At 49.1% G+C, this 15,479-nt stretch overlaps 1 protein-coding gene across 1 annotated transcript in view; it reads right to left on the bottom strand.

Moving 5' to 3' along the window:
* Positions 1-7,708, bottom strand: part of TMEM88B (transmembrane protein 88B) — a 52,478-nt gene extending 44,770 nt beyond the window's left edge. Inside the window, exon 1 of the mRNA XM_060259331.1 lies at positions 7,424-7,708. Coding sequence (XP_060115314.1) covers positions 7,424-7,693 — 270 coding nt within the window. The 5' untranslated portion in view covers positions 7,694-7,708. The remainder of the gene's footprint in view (positions 1-7,423) is intronic.
* Between the last annotated feature and the right edge of the window lie 7,771 nt (positions 7,709-15,479).

Here is a 15,479-nt window from a genome sequence, read left to right as displayed (position 1 = left end):
TGTCTGTGCCTGCCTCATACCGCTTATTAGTTTTTAACAGATTACTAAAATATAAAAAAGGACCACATTTGAACGGCTGCAAAAATTTCTCACAAACACATAGAATTCCGCAGCCAGAAGAGTGATGGGTCTATCATTATCTTCTAATAAAAGAGGTGATATCTCCACAGCATCTCTATTTTGGAGCAGAGGAAGAATTAAAAGATTCCAAGGCTCAGGAAAGTAATTACATTCAAAGGTCACGTGATGCAGTGTTTCTACACTACCTGAACCACAGTTCCGTATGCTGTCAGAGTATGGTACCATAAGAACGTAAGAGAAGCCATGTTGGATCAGGCCAATGGCCCATCCAGACCAACATTCTGTGTCACAGTGGCCAAAACTCATGTGCCGGCAGGTGGTCCATCAACAGGGCCAGAACTCCAGAAGTCCTCGCACTGCTCCCCTCCCCCCAGGCACCAAGAATACAGAGCATCACTGCCCCAGACATAAGAAAAGCCATGTTGGATCAGGCCAATGGCCCTTCCACTCCAAAGCTCTGTGTCATACAGTGGCCCATACTCAGGTGCAATCAGGAGGTTTACTGGTGGGGCCCAGACTCCAGAAGCCCTCTCACTGTTGGCCCCTGCAAGCACCAAGAACACAGAACATCACTGCCTGAGACAGAGTGTTCCATCTATACCTTATGGCTAATAGCCACTGATGGACCTCTGCCCCATAAGTTTATCCAGTCCCCTGTTGCTATGGTCTATACTTGTAGCCACCGCCCTGCGGCAGTGAATTCCACCTGTTAATTACTTTCGGGTGAAGAAGGACCTCCTTTTATCTGCTCTAAGCTTACTTCTCATTAATCTCATGGAGTGCCCACAAGTTCTTATACTGTGAGAAAGAGAGAAAAGGACTTCTTTCTCCACCTTCTCTATTCCGTGAATAATTTAAGATACCTCCTTTGCAGAACTCAAGATGGCAAGGTGTTAAGGGTGCCAACATAAAGGCATAGTCAAATACAAGCACAACAAGCGCAGACCCAATTCAGAATGGAAGCAAGATCCACATAGAGAAGGGGATTCAGTCTCCCCCACCCCCAGTGCCCTTTGGGAGCTCCACACAGAGCCGAGGGGCACACCTAGATCTCCCCAGTGACAAACAACAGCCAGTTTGGTGTGGAGAGCCAGTTTGGTGTAGTGGTTAAGTGTGTGGACTCTTATCTGGGAGAACCGGGTTTGATTCCCCACTCCTCCACTTGCAGCTCCTGGAATGGCCTTGGGTCAGCCATAGCTCTGGCAGAAGTTGTCCTTGAAAGGGAAGCTGCTGGGAGAGCCCTCTCCAGCCCCACCCACCTCACAGGGTGTCTGTTGTGGGGGAGGAAGGTAAAGGAGATTGTGAGCCGCTCTGAGACTCTTCGGAGTGGAGGGCGGGATATAAATCCAGTATCTTCATCTACCTCACAGGGTGTCTTTTGGGGGGGAGGAAGGCAAAGGAGATTGTGAGCCGCTCTGAGACTCTTTGGAGTGGAGGGTGGGATATAAATCCAATATCTTCATCTACCTCACAGGGTGTCTTTTGGGGGGGAGGAAGGCAAAGGAGATTGTGAGCCGCTCTGAGACTCTTCGGAGTGGAGGGCGGGATATAAATCCAATATCTTCATCTACCTCACAGGGTGTCTGTTGTAGGGGAGGAAGGTAAAGGAGATTGTGAGCCGCTCTGAGACTCTTCAGAGTGGAGGGCGGGATATAAATCCAATATCTTCTTCTTCTTCTTCTTCTTCTTCTTCTTCTTCTTCTCCTCCTCCTCCTCCTCCTGCAGGGTCATTTCAGGGTAGGGAAACAGTACAGTGGGAAGTTCGCAGTTTCTCCTCCTTTTTTACCGTGGTCCCCGTCTGACTCAAGCCCCTGCAGCAGAGAACAGCCAGTGCACACCGGATTGTGCAGACAGGTTGTCTACTCAGACTGGCGGCAGGATCTCGAGCTGAGGTCTTTCCCATCACCTACAGCCTGGTCCTTTTAAGACACCAGAGATCAAACCTGGGACTTTCTGCATGCAAATCAGAGGCTCTTCCATTGAGCCATGCTCCCTCCCCATAGAATTCCAGAATCACATGCGATTTTAGACAGCATTACTGATGTAACTAACATGAATCTGAGCGGACTTCGGAGGATGGTGGAAGACAGGAGGGCCTGGCGTGACTTGGTCCATGGGGTCGCAAAGAGTCGGACTCGACCGTGCGACTGAACAACAACAAAAATTTGCACTTCTTAGAATGCACAACGCTCTGCGTATGCAACCTCGCTAATCCTACAACAGCCTTGGAAGTCAGGCTAGCATTTTAGAGGTGGGGGGGGGAGCTGAGAGAATAGGTGCCTGCCTAACTCCACCTACTGAGCTGCTCGGCTTTGATCTAAGGCCTTCCAGATTTTAGAGCTCCGTTTCTGAGCCTTTCCGCAGTGGCGCTGGCCAACCGCAGCGGCCGTAAAGGATCGGAACGCAAGACTCTGCCTAGGTTCACTTCAGCCTGTTCGCTATCGTCGTTCGAGTCGCCCCCTTCCCCCACCAGCAGAATTTTACTGGCTCGAGGTTTCCATCCTCCTCGCCAGATGTCGGTGCGGGAGGATGTGAACCTGGGAAAAGAAAATGGTGTGTTCCTTATTATTGTTATCGTTGTTTCTCTCTTTTCTACAATACTCGTTCTTTTCAGGCAACAGAAAGGAGCACTCTGCCCGTGCTCAGTGGCATTTCGCCTTGACTTTTTTCATTTAGCTGCTTCCTATGGGAGTGGGTTCATGACCTGCATCTAGGGTTGCCAATCCCCGGTTGGGAGCAGGGGATCCCCCAGTTTGGAGGTCCTCCCTCCAAGGTTATCAGAAAGCAGGGGTGGGGAGGGAAATGTCTGCTTGGCACTCCGTTATTCCCTATGGAGACCGATTCCCATAAGGTATGATGGAGAATTGATCTGTGGATATCTGGGGCTCTGGAGGGGGGGGGCTGTTTTTTGAGATATGCTGAACCAAATGTTCAGCATAGCATCCAGTGCCTCTCCCCAAAATACCCTCCAAGTTTCAAAAAGATTAGACTAGGGGGTCCAATTCTATGAGCCCCCAATGAAGGTGCCCCTATCCATTATTCCAAATGGAAGGAAGACATTTAAAAGCAGTGCAGTCCCTTTAAATGTGATGGCCAGAACTCCCTTCAGAGTTATCAGGAAGCAGGGGTGGGGAGGGAAATGTCTGCTGGACACTCCATTATTCCCTATGGAGTCCGATTCCCATAAGGTATAATGGAGAATAGATCTGTGGATATCTGGGGCTCTGGGAGGGTTGTTTTTTGAGGTAAAGGCACCAAATTTTCAGCACAGCATCTGGTGCCACTTCTCAAAACACCCCCCCCCCCCGCCCAGTTTCAAAAAAAATTGGACTAGGGGGTCCAATTCTTTGAGCCCTCAAAAGAAGGTGCCCCTATCTTCCATTATTTCCAATGGAGGGAAGGCGTTTAAAAGGTGTGTGGTCCCTTTAAATGTGATGGCCAGAACTCCCTTCGGAATTCAATCATGCTTGTCACAGCCTTGCTCCTGGCTCCACCCCCAATGTCTCCTGGCTCCACCCCCAAAGTCTCCTGGCTCCACCCCCAATGTCCCCAGATATTTCTTGAGTCGGACCTGGCAACCCTACCTGCGTAAGTTACGCAAATCAAGCTACCTGGCATACCTTTGCTTAATGTCCCATCATCTCCTGGGCTCATCATGCAGAAGGAAAAAAGGGCCTAAGAAGCAAACCCTCTAATCGCTGTGAAGGTCCTCAGATAATCCACTGCCGCATGCCATAACCTTTGTCCCGGAAGCATTTAGGCAATCCCAGGGAAATGCCCAAAGCCAATGCCCTTGTCTTAATGACTAGTAACATGGCCTTTTAACAATGAAAACTGTAATTCTCACGATGCTGCATTCTCCTGTCTCGGACATTGGGGATATTATGTAGCTGTGCCTACAGATACTGGGACAGTAGGAATTTCAGCTCCAAAAGCTGGCTCTAGAAAAATTAACATGCTTATGTATCACTTCCCCCAACTCGATGCAAATCATTACACCTTCTGCATTAATACCTCGTTTGAAGGGAGAACGTAAGAGCCCTGATGGATCAGAAAAGCTGTCCCTCTGGTCCAGCAGCCTGTCTCAACAGTGGCCTCTGGAGGGCCAACAACAGGGCAGAGAGGCCGAGGCCTTCCCCTGATGTTACCTCCTGGCTCTGAGATTCAGAGGATTAGTGCCTGAATGGGGGGTCCCCCTCAGCCAACATGGCTACTAGTCATTGATGGACTTCTCCTCCAATCCCCTTTTAAAGCTGTCTGTTCCTGTGGCCATCACGACATCCTCTGGCAGCAAATTGAATCTCTCTCCTTTTGTCTGACCTGAACCTACTGCCCATCAATTTCATTGGATGCCCTGAAGTTCTAGCATTTTGGGAGAGGGAGAAAAAGCTCTCTTGGCCGGTTCTCTCCACCCCGCGTCTAATTTAATAAACCTCTTCCCCCTTGGCAGTCCCTTTTGTAAACTGAAAAGTCCCAGATTCTCGAGCCTTTCCTCCTAGGGAAGGTGCTCCAGCCCCCTCATCGTCTTGGTTGCCCTTCTCTGTACTTTTCCCAGCTCTTCTGCGTCCTTTTCTGAGAGCCGGTTTGATGTAATGGTCAAGTGCATGGACTCTTATCTGGGAGAACCGGGTTTGATTCCCCCCCTCCTCCACTTGCAGCTGTTGGGATGGCCTTGGGTCAGCCATAGTGGTTAAGTGTGCGGACTCTTATCTGGGAGAACCAGGTTTGATTCCCCCCCTCCTCCACTTGCAGCTGTTGGGATGGCCTTGGGTCAGCCATAGTGGTTAAGTGTGCGGACTCTTATCTGGGAGAACCGGGTTTGATTCCCCACTCCTCCACTTGCACCTGCTGGAATGGCCTTGGGTCAGCCATAGCTCTGGCAGAGGTTGTCCTTGAAAGGGCAGCTGCTGTGAGAGCCCTCTCAACCCCACCCACCTCACAGGGTGTCTGTTGTGGGGCGGGGGGAGGTAAAGAAGATTGTGAGCCACTCTGAGACTCAGAGTACAGGGTGGGATATAAATCCAATATCTTCTTCTTCTTTTGGAGATACGGTGGCTAGAACTGTACACAGCTTTCCAAACGAGACTGCACCATAAATCTATACAGGAGCATTAACAATATCAGCTGTTTTATTCTCAATCCCTTTCCTAATAATCCCTAACATAGAGTTTTGCCTTTCACATTGGCACACTCAGTTTTCCTCCTCAATTACAACGACTCTTTAAGGTAGGCCAGTGTTGTTATCTCCCCACTGAAGAAGAGTAGTCCCAGGAGAGCAGTTTGTCTCATTCATTCATAGACCTTTATTGGCACATCAGAGCAGTTTGTCTAATGCTGCCTGCTGAGGACCTGAGACTTGAATTAGGGATATCGATTTTAATTGACAGATGTTTTACTGTTTGCTTTTCTTTCATCCTTTTGTGGATTCATTCGTACCGTGCTCACATATTGTACCATTTTAGCATACCGTGTATACATTTATGTACAATGTGTCTCGTTTGTTGGTACTACAGAACATGTAATGTTGATTTATTGATTCACAATTTGAAAAATGTTGAAAAATGAGAACACTTTTTGAAGTAAAAATTCCTTGCCCAAACAGAAAATGGGGGGCCTTTAACCTGTGCTTAGGCAAGAAAGCACCACTTCCATACAGAACGTTATTTTCACAACCCACATTTCAAAATCAAGTGGCTGTTCGGCATCCAGAGTTTAATATGAACCAACCCCCCATTTCGGAGGCATCCTAAAAAACTGTGTTCCTCCCCTGAGCAAGTGAAAGAGTATCACAGACTGCCTCTGAGCATGTACAGATTAATGGGTTTGTGTTGTGTCGCACAAAGAGCCAGCACAGTGCAGTCGTTAAAGTGTTGGACTAAAATCTGTGAACCGCCTCCCCCCATTCGAATCCTCATTTGTTCCATGGAAGCTTAACTGGATGACCTTGGGCCAGTCACGCACTCGCACCCTAGCCTACCTCGCAGGGTTGTTGTGAGGATAAAATGAAGGAGAGAGGAACGATGCACGCCGCATTGGGAGAAAGGTGGGATATGAATAAGATGAATGAATGAAAATGGTCTCAAGGCTTTCAGATCTGCTTTCTCAGGATCTTTCATGGCTGGTGGCTACAAGACATACACCCTCGCCCCACTTCCTTGACTGGGGAAAGCAAGAAACAATTTTGTACTGTTTTTTTAAAAATATATTTTCAAGCAGATGTTAAGAAGGGGGTTCCAAGGATAGGCTATGCAATTGTGGGGGAACTGGCATGGAGTGCGCAACTCAGCCTTCCTGATCATTGGAGGGGGGGGAGGCTGCTACATCATTAAGTGTGTATAGGTGTTATCTCCTTAATGAAATGCTTCTCTTTGTCTTAACCTGCGACCTGCCCTCTGATCCTTCCTATCTCTCCCTTTGTCTTCTCACTCTTTCACATGGCCTTCCATACAGGTCTCTCCTGCAGGGACGATGCTCTCACCTTCCCACACACATGATGCCGGACAATCTGGAGGGAAAGTCCTCTTTAGATTAGGCTTCTCTCTCTCCTTTGGACTGTAAACGGAATGTGAACTGGGTCTACTTGGATAAGTAGAGCCAGTTTGGTGTCGTGGTTAAGTGCGTGGACTCTTAGCTGGGAGAACCGGGTTTGATTCCCCACTCTTTCACTTGCAGCTGCTGAAATGGCCTTGGGTCAGCCATAGCTCTCACAGAGTTGTCCTTGAAAGGGCAGCTGCTGTGAGAGCTCTCTCAGCCCCCCTACCTCACAGGGTGTCTGTTGTGGGGGGAGAAGATATAGGAGATTGTAAGCTGCTCTGAGTCTCTGATTCAGAGAGAAGAGCAGGGTATAAAACTGCAGTCTTCTTCTTCTTCTAAATGTAAGTTTACTTTTTTTAGCAATATACTTCTTGGGAGATTTATTTGCCATATTCAATATCATGCTTCTATGACTGGGCAAAACTCTGCTGTATTAACCCATCTCCCAATAAACAGACTGCTTAAATGTCTTGCATACCCGGTGTCAGGACTTGCCTATCCATCCCCAATTCAAATGTCTCGGACATCAGGCCAAACAAAAAGAACTAGAAGTCTCCACCATCCTCCACCCCTGGAACTTTGTGCAGTAGCCCCTGGAACGTCCTGCCACATGAAGGGGGAGAGAGAACTTTCTGTCCCCTTGAGCCTGTTTTCAGTCTCAAAGACCGCCCTTGCGACATGCGAAGTAAAACCAAACTGAGCCTCTGAGCATGTCCAGAGGGCACATCCCTCACAACCACAGCCCGTCCTCCACATATTTCGGGGCACGGATCGAGGAAGGGAGGGGAAGGTACTGCCCGTCACTTACCCGAGAGTGGCACTGGAAGCCGAAGTAGACCACCACGATGGTGGGCAAGAGGACTACGGCAAAGATGGAGGCGAGGAGGAGGAAGTTGAAGAGGAAGACCAAAGAGTTCATGGCCACCACGAAGAAAGTCCAGGTCCAGCAGCCGCAGGTGCTCCGGCGCTCCATGGGCAGAAGCTGGTCCTCCATGTTGTAGGGTGGCAGCCTGGGAATCATCCGGGACGTGTTGGACAGACTGTCCGCTTCAAAGTCGTCAAACTCTCGGTCAGACATCTTGGAAGGAGTGCACCAAGACGACCTTTTGGTTTTCCGGCTGCCCTACTCTTTCATGCGCACCCACCTGAGAACTCACCAGGCTTCCATAGCAGAGAAGACAATGACAGCGGATATTTCTCAGGAATACATGGCCGGTGGGCTCTGTGGAAAAGAGGAACTTGAGCTAGAGGTAACTTCAGGGCCGATCCAAGTGGGTTTTCCCTATGTTCTTCCAATGCGACTGACCATGGAGTGCCGACGGGTGGAGAAGAACCTACTGAGACACTCGGTGGACTTTTGCAGCGCAGAGTGGTCGGCAGGAGGACGCACTCGGGATCGTGTCCAGGGCTGCGATGCACCAGCTGGAAGTTTGGAAAGAAGCGAGGAGAAGGCTCCTGCTGCTTGGTGTATGAACGCAGATCCTTCCCTTTGCAGACGCCCCTTCTTGCAAGATGTGCAGGAGTTCCAGAGCCCTTCCAGTCCCGCAGGCTGTGCTGCGAGGCTCTGAAGGCGACTCGGCCTCTCGGTGGTCCAAGGTCAAAAGGTCTGCGAGGGATCCCTCCAGAGAAATCCTTGGACTTCCAGTTCTCCCGATCGCAGCCCTGAAATTGGAGATTCTCCCAGCTGAAGTTTCTTAGGAGGAAGCAAATCCTTTCGTTTCAACGGGGATCCTGCCCTGCGAGGAAACAAAGGCGAGAGGACAGAAGCCCACTTGAAGAGGAGGCTGCAGCTACCCAGAGTCGCAATCGGATGCCTTCCCCTGCCTAACCGGCTCCCGGAGCTAAAGGAGGTTGCAGCGTTTGCTGGCAGTTTCATTGAGTCTCTCTCCCTCGACCAGCCAATCCTTGGCGACCGCTCTCCCCATCCCCACCCCACCCCCTCCGAAAGCCTTACTACACGATGCAGCCCGTCCAGGCCCTAACGAGGGCTCCCCCAACCCCCCACCCGGGGAGATCAGGTCCCAGAACTTCTGCCTCTCCCTGCCAAAGTCAGCAGTTATGGGGAAAGTGATAATGAGAAAGGGTGAGAATCACTGAGGTTAGTTTGGGGAGGGGGAGAAAGGGCGGCTTCTACTGGCATGTTCAACCCTGATGCACTTTCTCTGTTTGGGGAAGGCATGTGCCATTTCCCTGCCAATTAAACAGGGCACCTAAAAAGCCAGGGCTTTTTTTGTTTTTGTAGCAGGAACTCCTTTGCATATTAGGCCACACACACACCCCCGATGTCGCCAATCCTCCTGGAGCTCGCGGTAGGCCCTGTAAGCTCTTGGAGGATTGACTACATCCAGGGTTCCCTAAGCTGAGATAGCGTGAGCCATCTCACAGATTTTTAGCCTCCGGCTCACACATTTTTGTCTTCGCTCAGGAAGGATGACCTCGGAGCACACTGATTTATGCAGCAGCTCACAACTGTCGTGCCCGTAGCTCACAACGTAGAATTTTTGCTCACAAGACTCTGCTGCTTAGAGGGAACACTGGCTGCATCTAAGGGGTGTAGCCTAATATGCAAAGGAGTTCCTGCTACAAAAAAAGCCCTGCCTAACGCAAGCTGTAAACCATAGCGATCTATTTCTTTCATTTCTATCCAGCCTTTTCTCCGCACAGCCTACAGAACCCTCCCCTCCCTGACTGGATTGTCCCAACTACCCTGCAAGTAGGGATGCCAGCCTCCAGGCGGGGCCTGGGGATCCCCTGGAATTGCAGCTCATTCCCAGGCTACAGAGATCAGTTCTCCTGGAGGAAACGGACGCTTTGGAGGGTGGACTCTGCGGCATTGTACCCCACCGAGATCCCCACCTCTCCCAGGCTCCACCCTCAAATCTCCAGGGGCTTCCCAACCTGAAGCTGGCAACCCCATCTCCCTGCCTGGCAACCCAACTTGCGAGGTAGGCTAGTCTGAGAGTGACTAGATGCCCTGTCCAGAGCCCTGGCTGACACGGGAAGGAGTGGGATAAAAATAAAATCAATCAATGCCATCCAGTAGCTTCATGGCTAAGTGGGGCATTTGCGCCCAGATCCCCCCTCCCCTTCTAACTACTACCCCACACAGAAGCCGATGCGGAGAAACTCTCCGTAACCGCCCTCCATGACTGACTAGACGTAGTTTATCTCTGCTCCAGTTCTTCTGCTCCATACCTTTGAAGATCTCATCAGCTATTCAGCTTGTTTGCTTCGTTCCCTGGAGGACTGACCCGGCGAGGGCTACGCGACAGTGCAGCTTAAACAGAACCTCCATGTTTAAAGGCAGTCTGTCTCTTAATACCGGATGCTGGTAACCAGTGACAGGAGAGGAGGGATGTAGCTCAGGGGTAGAGCCTCTGCTTGGCATGCAGAAGGTCCCAGGTTCAATCCCCAGCAACTCCAGTTAAAAGGACCAGGCAGGTCTGCCTGAGACCCTGGAGAGCGGCTGCCAATCCGAGTAGACAAAACTGACCAGGATGGACCAAGGGTCTGTTTCCGTAGAAGGCAGCTTCAGTATAGTTTTGGGCAGGGGCTGTGGCTCAGTGCTCGAGCCTCTGCTCGGTGTGCAGACAGTCCCAAGTTCAATCCCCGGCATCTCCAGTTAAAAGATTTGCCAGAAGGTGATGGGAAAGACCTCAGCCTGAGACCCTGGAGAGCGCCTGCCAGTCTGAGTAGACAAGACTGACCAGGATGGACCGAGGGTCTGATTCAGTAGAAGGCAGCATCGTATGTACTTATTTGGGAGGAAAAGAAGTGGGAAATGACAATTTTTTTTAAAAAAAAAAGATATCTTTTTCTTAGGACCAGCCTGGTTGTTCCAGAGCTGTGAGCAGGCTTTTGAGTTCCTCAGACGTCTTCATCGGTCCGGCTGTGCAGCCTGGTGCAAATTGGCCTTTAGTCATCCAAGGGAGAAAACAGCAGATAGCAGAGATGGAGCCTTGCTCTGGATAGCCCAGGCTAGCCTGATCTCATCGGATCTCAGAAGCTAAGCAGCGTCAGGGCTGGTCAGCATTTGGATGGGAGCTCACCAAGGAATACCAGGATCACTACACAGAGGCAGGCAATGGCAAACAATTTCTGAATGTGTTTGTCTTGCCTTGGGAACCCTAAGTTGCCACTTGTCGGCTAAGACTTGACAGCAAAGGTCTATTCAGGACCTTGGAGAGCGCCAAGGAAAGGCAGACGTGGCTCCATCGCAGACAGACCTTCACATGAGCCCTCATGGAGGCAATGTCTGGATGACCACCAGAGCCCCGCCTCTAAGCAGGAGAGAAGAGAGTCTTCCTCCCATCGTAGACTGGGATGCCCCCAAATTCCTTGCCGTGGCTTCAGTTCTCCTTCTCCCTATGCAGAGAGAAACAGCACGCTTTTCTTTGCATGCCATTTTCGGTTTCCCATCGGGTGCACACATTTTTTTTTTCCAAAATTATTAGTGCAGTAATCCATGGGCATGGTATGTAACAAGCGCACTCATGGCGTTTATCAGTTGTCTAAAAGAAGCAGCAGTTCTGAGCAGCCTTCTGATTTCTTTTTTTGTTCCTAGCACCTAACATTCCAAGACGTACTACTTCTGTACACGGAGTTTCACAGTAACTCTCACGGCTAATAGCCGCTGATGCCTATCTTGCATGGAAGGAAGCTTTTCAAAAATCCGAAGGCACTAAGGGTAACAGGCCGAGGGGAAGAATCGGAGGGCTCCAACGTTGCCGAAAGCTGACATCCACTCCCCCTCCTTCCTTGCCCTGACTGCATAATTAATTAGTTTAATTAGTTGCATAATTAACCGTGCAGCACAGCCATCCGCTGTACGTAGTGTTGTAAGAGAGCAGCCGCGCTCTGTATCTTTCCTGGTGAAGCTGGCTGCCCACTAACGAGCTATTCACCCCCAACACCTCCCCCATGCCTTCTCACTCATTCAAGGCAATTGCACAGCCAGATTCCCGTGGGGGCTTGCCATGGTTTCTGAGAAGAGAAAAATATGTTTTCTCCCCCCCACGCTTAAACAATCACAGTGACATCTGAGCTTTTAGAAAAGCGATGAGAAAGGAAGCCGATACATGGATGACTCTTTGCTCTACAGCTCAAGTCAATGCAAATATTGCCAGTGGGCAGGGTTGCCAGCTCTGGGTTGGGAAATACCTGGAGATTTTGGGGGTGGATCCCGGGGAGGGTGGGGCTTGGAGACAGGAGGGACCTCCGTGGGGTATAATGTCAGAGTTGACCCTTCAAAGCAGCCATTTTCTCCAGGGGAATGGATCTTGGTGATCTGGAGATCAACTGCAATAGTGGGGAACCTCCAGGTGCCACCTGGACGTTGGCAACCCTACGATGAACCAAGTGTTGCAATGCCAGGGCTTCTCTTACATTCCCTGTGGCACGTATGGATGATAGCGAACGTGGGCAAAACAGACGTGTTCGTTGTGGATGGTTCGAAATGCCTACTCATTTAGAACGTCTCCCTGGATTCGAGGATCCCGCATCACGTGTTGTTGGCACGAAAATGGAATTGATGACTTAGGAATTCCCCATCGTTCCAGTTTTCATTTCTGAAATTTCACCAGGCAAGCGAGTAGTTTGCCACAGGTTTCTGTTCTTAAAGAGACACCTTCAGCAGCATTGCACCTTTCTAAATCCTACATAACATTGTTTGGGATTGCACTGTTCAGTTGATTTGAAATTCCCCCCTCCCTTTTCTGCATTACCATCTTCCTTCTTCTTCTTGGCTTGACTTCGCGAACGAAGATTTAAGAAAGGTGCAGTAGTCCACGTCTGCTGCAGGCTCGCTGGTGGCTGACAAGACCAATGCAGGACAGGCAGGTCCGGCCACAGTGGCTGCAGGGAAAAGTCTGATTTGGGGTTGGTGCTGTAGCAGTGCGATTCTTCCTCAATCTCCTTTTGTCCTCAAGACCAGCTATGCATTACCAAGCACCTTGATAAAACACCACGCCAAAGGCAAGCTTGATGCAACTGTGCATGTGGTTGCAGCAATGTTCTTGTTTTTAATTTAGCATTTCATTAATGTGCATGTGAACTCTGGTCCAATCTTGCACAACAAGGATTGCAAGGTGATAGCAACAGAGAGCAGGAAGAAACCCCCGAGAGTCATCTAGTTCAGCTCCCTGCACAATGCAGGAAATTGCACTGAGATCGGGGTTCCTTTAAAGGGTTTGGGTTTTTTTTTTTTTTTTTTTTAAAGAGGGGTAAAGGAGCAAAGGAATGAAAGTGGTACCAAATTGCACATGATGCAGATCTGGGATTTCTTCTAGCATTTCTCCAAGTTAAACCAGACTGCAAGACCGGGAGCGCGGTGCAAAGGGGATTTCCTGAACAATATCGATATCGTATTAATTTAGATATTGACTACTCCGTGGCTGTTTTGTTGTTATTTGCGAGATTATTATGACCTGCCTTAAGAATCTGGAAGGCAGGGCAGAAATGTTTCTAAATAATATTTAAGGGGGCGGAACCCTCCTATCCTTAGAGCAAAAGATCCTCGCAGCCTGCATTGCGTAGGTTGTTCTGAGGCATGCACACACTGATCTCTTTTAAATAAATGTATGCCTCAGCTTTCTACCCGGCGAGGCTTTGTAAAAACCTTTTAACAGCAGAACCAGATTTTAAATATAGAGCACATTCAAAAGAATGCGGCAGCCTTGAAATCCTAACTAAAGCCCACCGCAGACTTTAATGAATCAAAGAATTTCCGCTAGCATCTAAAACAGGGGCGTCAAACATGCGTCCTGAAAGCTAAATCAGGCCCCTGGAGAGCTCCTATCAGGCCCGTGAACAACGCATTGTCATCTGCTTCCTTCTCTCTCTCTTGCTTCCTTCTGCATCACAGCTTGCTTTGCCAGGCTTGCTCAATCGCACATGAAGCAGCTGATGTACAAAAGCTCACAATGCCCAGCCATTTCATGTTTTCCCCTGGGCCTTAGGTTCAAAGCGTTGACCATGAGATTTCTGTAAGCAAAGGTAGGCTTGCAGCTTACACACCTGAACAACATTTGAACAGCCTACTCAAGATTGCTATAACGCAGACGTTTTCTCCAGATTTTGACGCAACAATTCAGAGCAAGAGATGTCACTTATCAGAAACTGTTAAATAAACTATTGCAAAAGCGCTAATATTTTACACATATTATTTTAAAAGATCTTTGTCTGTGTCCTTTATAAAGTTTATATCTCCGCTGCCTGGCATTACATTTTATGACACAGATGGCCCGGCCCGACAATGGCTCACCTATGTCAAATCTGGCCCTCAAAACAAATGAGTGACACCCTTGACCTAAAAGATATCGCAGAAAGCAGCAGGCAAAGAGCCTGAGGACGGCATTCTATTGTGCAGAGACCACTGTAGAAAAGACCCTGTTATCTGGCCACCCCCCATCTAACCTCCTTTGGTTGGGGACATCCCAAATAGGGACTCAGCAGTGTTCCCTTTAAGCTGTTAGCGTGAGCTAGCTCACAGATTTTTAGCCTCCAGCTCACACATTTTTGTCTTAGCTCAGGAAGGATAACCCCAGAGCACACTAATTTATGCAGTAGCTCACAACTTTAATGCCAGTAGCTCACAAAGTAGAAGTTTTGCTCACAAGACTCTGCCGCTTAAAGGGAACATTGGGACTCAGGAGATTATCTCAAAATATGGGCAGGTTCAGAGATGAGAAGAAGAAGAAGAAGAAGAAGAAGAAGAAGAAGAAGAAGAAGAAGAAGAAGAAGAAGAAGAAGAAGAAGAAGAAGAAGAAGAAGAAGAAGAAGAAGAAGAAGAAGAAGAAGAAGAAGAAGAAGAAGAAGAAGAAGATGATGATGATGATGATGATGATGATGATGATGATGATGATATTGGATTTATATGCCGCCCTCCACTCCGAAGAGTCTCAGAGCGGCTCACAATCTCCTTTCCCTTCCTCCCCCACAACAGACACCCTGTGAGGTGGGTGGGGTTGGAGAGGGCTCTCACAGCAGCTGCCCTTTCAAGGCCAACCTCTGCCAGAGCTATGGCTGACCCAAGGCCATTCCAGCAGGTGCAAGTGGAGGAGTGGGGAATCAAACCCGGTTCTCGCAGATAATAGTCCGCGCACTTAACCACTACACCAGAAGGCAATCCCTGGTACTTTCACATGCTTTGTCCACAGGCGGTAATCAAAGTATGCCACATACTTTGTGCCAGAGTTCCGTGGCAAAAAGACAACAGTTTTGCAAGTGTGCAGGAGAGCCTGTTAACAGATTTCGTCAGACGCCTTTTTCTAAGTCTTCCTTCGGTGGAGAAAGAGCTCCAAAGAAGTGTCATCTGGATCATCTCCGATGGAGAAAAGCTTGGAAGACGGCCATGCGAAGGATGGCTTGACAGACTCTCAAACAGGAGCCGTTTGCCAAGTCTGTCCAGCTTGGCACTGAATGACCCAAAACGGCCGCCGAGCAGTCTAAAATCAGCTTTTTCCAAACCCGTGCATGCATGAAAATACTGCCAATGCAAACTGAACACCAGTCATGAATGTTGATAAAGGCTACTGAGACAAACACTGTATTCCATGGGTTTTTTTTTTTTTTAAAGGCACAGTGTTTTTTCGGGATTGATGTATAGGATTTGTGGCTATCTATTTAACCAAATGCCTGAGCAGAGCAGTTAGGAGAGGGGGAAGTAGAACTCAGTTGGACTCTGTGAGAACACACATGTGCAAAAAAGCCAATTGTGCTATACTGCGCTGTTAGGAAGGGATATAGTGAAGCAACTGGCCAGACTCAGATGAATGGGTCAACAAACAGTGTGTTGAAAAACCCTGTTCACAGCCAGCAAACAGAATGTGAGCCAAACTGGCAGGCCGAACGGAACATCCCTCGTC

Source organism: Heteronotia binoei, chromosome 18, assembly GCF_032191835.1.
Source record: "Heteronotia binoei isolate CCM8104 ecotype False Entrance Well chromosome 18, APGP_CSIRO_Hbin_v1, whole genome shotgun sequence".
Classification (NCBI taxonomy): domain Eukaryota; kingdom Metazoa; phylum Chordata; class Lepidosauria; order Squamata; family Gekkonidae; genus Heteronotia; species Heteronotia binoei.
Note: the sequence above shows the minus strand (reverse complement) of the source record. Positions and strands in the feature narration are given on the sequence as shown.